The sequence below is a fragment of the Cornus florida genome, unplaced genomic scaffold (assembly GCF_030987335.1).
Source record: "Cornus florida cultivar Cherokee Brave unplaced genomic scaffold, ASM3098733v1 CherokeeBrave_3.0.0_Hap2_Chr06, whole genome shotgun sequence".
Taxonomy (NCBI): Eukaryota; Viridiplantae; Streptophyta; class Magnoliopsida; order Cornales; family Cornaceae; genus Cornus; species Cornus florida.
In genome coordinates this window covers 94,428,226-94,435,138 of record NW_026775576.1, presented here as the reverse complement: position 1 = coordinate 94,435,138, position 6,913 = coordinate 94,428,226, and the positions used below count along the sequence as shown (strand labels likewise).

The 6,913-nt window shown below is 35.3% G+C and overlaps 1 protein-coding gene across 1 annotated transcript; it reads left to right on the top strand.

Moving 5' to 3' along the window:
• On the top strand, window positions 1–2,631 carry LOC132312998 (protein NUCLEAR FUSION DEFECTIVE 4-like). The gene has a single exon (XM_059811597.1). The coding sequence runs from the start codon at window positions 608–610 to the stop codon at window positions 2,447–2,449; it is 1,842 nt and encodes a 613-aa protein (XP_059667580.1). The 5' UTR covers window positions 1–607; the 3' UTR covers window positions 2,450–2,631.
• Window positions 2,632–6,913: the final 4,282 nt, after the last annotated feature.

The following is a 6,913-nucleotide window of genomic DNA, read 5'->3' as shown; positions in this document are numbered from 1 at the left end:
ACAAGGATTTGAATCCCCTCTAGTGGGACGCGTGATCTCTCCTCTGTTTTCGTGAAGTGAAATTAAATTTAAAAGGTTTAAAAACAGTCACGTGATTTGATAATTCACCGATCATGTTCTTATGAGACCGGAGTCCAACATTAAGTGAATTTTTTTGTTTTAATGAGTTATCGATTGACGTGACATTAAAAGTCTTCTAGAAGAGGATAAGGTATTGGGTTTGTTTGGGTGCACCTCGCGCTTGCACGACAGGTACTACCCGATTCTATTCTTCGGAAAATTAGGCACTTGTGGGACCCAAATTATTATGGTAGGTCCCATCACTCTCATATTTCCCTTCAGGTTGGGGCACTGCTTTTTTACAAATTTTCCAAGATTTCAATCCCATTTCTGCTTTTGAAACATAACATCACCGTCATCTTCATGCCACTTAGTAAATCAAGTCAAGTTGTCAACTGCGAAGTTAGTTTGAAACTTCTTACTTCACAGTATTTAATTGTATCACTCTCATATATCTAAACATATACAGTATAATATATCTATACACACTCACCCTTCTGGACTCCTCCATCATTTATCAATCCAAACACAAATCACCAACTAAACCATGGCGGTGGCTGAGCTCACTGGTGGCGGTGGTGGTGGTGGTTGGAGACAGATGAGTAGCTTCAGCCTCCACCTGATCACCAGCCGGTGGTTCTTGGTCTTTGCTTCACTCCTCATCATGTCCGCTTCTGGAGCAACCTACATGTTCGGCCTCTACTCCGGCGACATCAAATCAGCCCTGGCTTACGACCAAACAACCCTAAACTTGCTCAGCTTCTTCAAGGACTTAGGCGGCAACGTCGGCGTCCTATCGGGGCTCATCAACGAGGTCACGCCGGCGTGGGTGGTTCTCTCCATCGGCGCCGCCATGAACTTCTTCGGCTACTTCATGATATGGCTCGCCGTCACCGGCCACACGGCCAAACCCCACATCTGGCAAATGTGTGTGTATATATGTATGGGTGCAAATTCTCAAGCCTTTGCCAATACAGGAGCTTTAGTCACTTGTGTGAAGAACTTCCCAGAAAGTAGAGGCATTGTTTTGGGACTTTTGAAGGGCTTTGTTGGCCTAAGTGGTGCAATTATCACACAACTATACCGTGCACTTTATGGTCACGATTCCAAGTCCCTAATCTTATTCATTGCTTGGTTACCTGCTGTTGTGTCAATCGTTTTTCTTCGAACAATTAGGATCATGAAGGTTGTCCGATCACAAAATGAGCTCAAGATTTTCTTTAATCTTCTCTATATATCGCTCGGCCTCGCCGGCTTTCTCATGGTTATAATCATCATCCAACATAGGTTTAACTTTTCTAGGGTTGAGTTTTACGGAAGTGCTTCAGTTGTACTTATACTACTCTTTGCTCCTCTTTTTATTGTCATAAGAGAAGAACTCACTCTTTGGACGCACAAGAAAAAAGGGTTGAATGATTCTCCTCAAATTATCAAAGTAGTGAGTGAAAATCCACCTCCTGTTGAATTAGTGGCGCCACCACCGGTGGTGGCACCACCGGAAAAGCATGTGTCATGCGTGGCCAACATTTTCCGGCCACCGGACAGAGGAGAGGACTATACCATATTGCAAGCACTTTTTAGCGTGGACATGATAATTCTATTTGTTGCAACAGCATGTGGAGTTGGGGGCACATTGACAGCCATAGACAACTTGGGTCAGATTGGTAAGTCATTAGGCTATCCAACCACTAGCACCACCACATTCATATCCCTAGTGAGCATATGGAACTATCTCGGCCGAGTCGTGTCCGGATTCGCCTCCGAGATCCTCCTAGCAAAGTATAAGTTCCCGCGTCCCCTAATGCTCACATTTGTGCTTCTTCTCTCATGTGTTGGCCATCTTCTCATCGCCTTCGGCGTGCCCAATTCTCTCTATTTCTCCTCTGTCATTATAGGGTTTTGCTTTGGAGCTCAATGGCCGTTGATTTACGCAATCATATCGGAATTATTCGGCCTCAAGTACTACGCAACGTTGTACAATTTCGGGGCCGGTGCAAGCCCTGTTGGATCATATATACTCAGTGTCAAAGTGGCTGGTCATCTCTATGACAAAGAGGCTTTGAAGCAATTGGCAGCTAAGGGTGTCACAAGGCGAGCCGGGGACGACTTGACGTGCACCGGCGTGGAGTGTTACAAGCTTTCCTTTCTTATAATGACTGCGGCCACATTGTTTGGATGTCTAGTATCATTTATTTTGGTTATTAGAACAAGAAAATTTTACAAAAGTGATATATACTACAAGTTCAGAGAGCAGGCCGATGGGGCAGACTTTCCGGTGGTTTTGACTGCAGACGGTGTTGCTCCGGTGAGAGGAGGAGAGTCCAGGGCGGTGCCAATGCCAATGCAAGTGCAGCCTCCACCACCACCACTAAACAATCAGAACAAATAGAGAAGCTAGGGTAATCAAAAGCCTTGAGTCAAAAATATATATATCGCTTAGAAAGTAACAGTAATTAGAAACAATGGCATCATGTACTCATTTCTTGCTGTTTGTTTAGCAAATTTCAGTCAATTGTTCTTATTGAATGTCACAATCTATAAATATTAAACATGTTTTGGGGAATTTTCTCATTGCTGTGGTACCATTTTTTTTTTTTTTTTTTTTTTTTTTTTTGTATTAATATGGATTAGATATTTCGACTATAAACTTTGTACAGTTTTACATAAGTTTGCTGGGGAATCTAGCTATTATCAACATTCCTAGATGTAGATATAATTTATATATCGATCAGTTACTTCTCATGAGCATAAAGGTAGTGCAATGTAAAAATTATAAAATAATTCTTACCAATTTTGAAAATCAATTACAAAATTCATCCCACATTTATTTTATCTTCGAGTTTCGGTAAGAGCATTACCAGAATTGTTTGGCGCAAATTAAATAATAAAAAATAAAAAATAATCATAATAATAATGAATGGTGAAATAACATCCACAAATTTTGAAGGATATTGATATGTACTTCATTCATTGCACCATGAGCGATATAACTCATAGAGGGTAATGTTTAAGAAATTTATCAACAAAGTTGGTATATATATCAAAAAGTATCGACAAAGTTGGTAAGAAAAAAATATGATAACATTAAAGTGAGATTATTGTCATAAAAACGATGACATAAAACGTTTTGGTCCAATAATGAGTGCTTGACTGGCTAGCTGATGGAATTGAGTCATCATGAGTTCCCTTTGTGTTACGAAGTCTCCTCATAATGTTTATGGCACAAAGCTAGTGGAAAAGTAGTCATGTGTGATGGATGGGCCTACATTAAATTGGGCTGGTCATGCCGGTCGGAAACAAAAGTATTTTGGCTTATCTCTTGCAAATGACATACACATATATATATACACACACACACACGCATACACATACACATACACATACTGAAAATAGTTGCCAAACTACCCTTTTCCTTTCAAGCTGTAAGCATATAAGAGTGAGCTGTTAAAATCTGGAATCCAATCCTCCGATGCCCTGAATCTGGGCTGGAAATCGAATGAATGAAGTAGCTGGCTGTCTTTCAATCTCATGGACAAAAACAAAAACATCCCTAGTAGTGATGGTCCCAGTTACACAGGTTATTTTCATTGTTAGTCCCATTTAATTCAGGGTATAAGAATGGATCCTACCACGTAAATCTATTTATTGTATTAATTACATATAGTTTTGTTTGATTGCATAAAATTAGAGAGGAAAACTTGGTGCATAGACTAGATTTATGTTTTTTCTTTTTTTTTTTCTTTCTTTTTTTTTTTTTTTTTTTTTTGTCAATTTAAACTTTTATCATTACATCAATCAATAATTCCTCTGAGAAGAAATGTTTCTAATAAAATATTATTAATATGTTATTAGAAACATTAACTTCAATATTAATCTCAATCTTAACCTCACACTAAAAAAATTAAAATTAAAATATATTTTACCTGAAAAATGAAACTAAAAAATCTGATTAATTTGATCCACGTGACCACATAAAGTACACCACAATGTTTAGAGTGTGAAACGAGTGGTTATGGTTCGCGAGGACAACATATATGGTACGTGAAAAAGAGCTAAAAAAAAATGTTAGTAGTAGTAGTAAACTAGTGATTGCAAATGAAAATGTTATGTAACAGAACAAGCTGTGTGGGGACCTCAGAGGATGATTCCCCATATGTTGAAGATTGGTGAATTTATTTGTCGTGTACGTGTGTGTGTGTGTGTGTGTGTGGTTCTTTTAAGAAACAAGGACAGCTGAGCCTGTGAGAGGACACTCTCATAAATAGTGTGTGTTTTTTATGGACTTGTGATCAGAAGGTTAGGCCCATTTATCCAAATTCACCGAAAGTGATGAGTCACACCTTCCATATATATGAGGCCAATATCATTGATAGTGAGAGCCTACCATGGCATTCCAAGAATCTCAACTGGTATAATTTTCTATTATAAAGGTTCATTTCTTGACTACTCTCGATTCTTTCTAATGAGGTGAATTTTAAAGTCAAATTAATGTGACCTACAAATTTTTTGAAAAAAAAAAAACTAAAAAAAAAACAAATACCCCTTCTGTCTCAATTTAAATGTCGTTTTTAAGAAGTATGAATTTTTAAGGAAACATGTGGGACATATATTGTCTCCCTTTTGTCTCCCTGAAAAGTTACTAATTTGCCCTTCTAAATTTTGAATATTCAAATTTAAAATTTTAAACTTCAATGACATATATGAAAAGGTGTAAAATATATTATTTGAAAAAGTAACAATTATTTTAGGGCAGACCAAAAAGAAAAATATGACATTTTTTTTTTAGACAGAGGAAATAATCAATATTTTCAAATCCACATCATCCATTGATGAGGAGCAACGATAATGCATGAGAGGCTCCATTTGGATTGAAAATGTAATTTAAAATTAAAATTTAAGTTTCAATTACATGCATGAATTGATTTGAGAGGATTATATGTATGAATTTTGAATAATAATGTTGCAATATGTGTATATATTTGGACCAAATAATAATCCCTTCTTAATTTAGTGGTAAAAAAAGGTCTTTGATGGGGTAGTGGTTTGCTTTGAGTGACAATTTAAGAACAGTGTAGACAGCATTGGGCCTGGGTTATTAAATTGGGCTTTCATTTAATTTACAAACCTCCAAAGCCAGTTTTGAACTTGGAAGCTTTTTATAGTGAGAATCATTGATTGACTAGGCCAAGTGGCCCATTCATCATCAGAGCCCAATGATTACCTTCCAAAATGTTACATCTACTTAATACCATGACCAAATTTGCTGGTCGAACCCAACAATGTAAATGAGCCGGCCCAAAATTAAGTTGGCCCTTGCCCATAGTTTTGCAAATGTAAAATTTAATCCTTCTATAAAGAATGTTAAATATTAAGCCTCCATTTGTTTCAGCTTAAATTTAAAAAATTAAAAAATTAAAAAATTCTCTCTAAAATATATATTTATTTTATTTTATTTTTTATTTTTTTGGTGCTTAACAAAGGTCTAGGTTGAGGTTGATGCCAAATTTATTGGGCAGAATGTATAAAATAATTTGACAAAAATTGATGGATAAATTATTTTTGTGATATTTTAATATTTTTTTCTTCTTAAATATTTTACGACAATCAAACATCAGAAAAAAAAAAAAAAAAATTAATCAAATGGAGTCTTATATGTGCTTATTTTAATCTGTCAGGAGTTTGTTGAATTAATTTTTTTTACATCATAACAAATGGAGTCTTAGATGTGCTTATTTTAATCTGTCAGGAGTTTGTTGAATTGCTCCTAAGAAAATTTTGAGATGACGAATTTGAAAATTAATTTAATGATGATAGTAAATATTAGTGGTCTATTCAGAAAGCGCCTCATTAGAATGGTTCATTGTTAAGAAAAAATAACAATAAAATTAAAAAATGGTGATTTTTATTAAAAAATTTATTTTATTAATGTGATAAAAATTTAAAGCATTCAATATCACCATTTTAATAAGTGGATGATGTGATCTTTTGTGCCTTTGAATTCACATCGACAAACACCATTTTTTAGTAGACACATCTCGCATGCCTCTATATTTCTTGTCTAAAGAGGCAATGATAAGATGTCAAAATTCTATCCACTCAATTTTCTAACGAATGGATTATCCGAACACGCTAAAGTCAATGGCCTTTTGAAATCTGATAAGAGCAATTAGGTATTTTTTTTAATTTTTTAATTTTTTTGGGGTGAAACAAGATTATCATCGACCAAGAAGGTAATACTTGAAAGTGACATTCCAAATTTATTACCCTTGACCCAAGCTTAATTACAAGACTGACAAAATTTGACTATATTCCCATTTTTGGTGTGATTATTGGATAAATTCAGCAGTGCAATTCATAGAACTGCTCCTGCTGAGTAGAGAGAGAAAAATGCTTATTTTTAATTTTAGTCCAAGGATTTAATCCAACAAATTTAGTTAATTTGTCTTTTTTATCGTTAAATATTATTAAAATAAAATTACAAAGTTAGACATCTCATTAAAAAATAAATAAATAAATAAATAAATAAATTTAGTACTCCTTTCTATCGATTCCACGGCAATTACTGCTCACTCAAACATCACTCCACCACCACCATCACTCACTCCACCATTGCCACGCAACCTCAGACTCCACTAACTTTGTACCAATTTGCAACAATGCCTCAATCAAATTAATAGTTTGTTGGAATGATCACGAGAGATTTGGCTTACCTCATTTAAATTACCACAATCACAACCACAACCACTATGTAGGTGTAAAAAATCATTAATTTTAAAAAGGTCAAAGAATAAAAGCAATTCACTCAAATAAAAAAACAATTCACTCAATAAAATAATTCAGAAAAGAGTCTGTA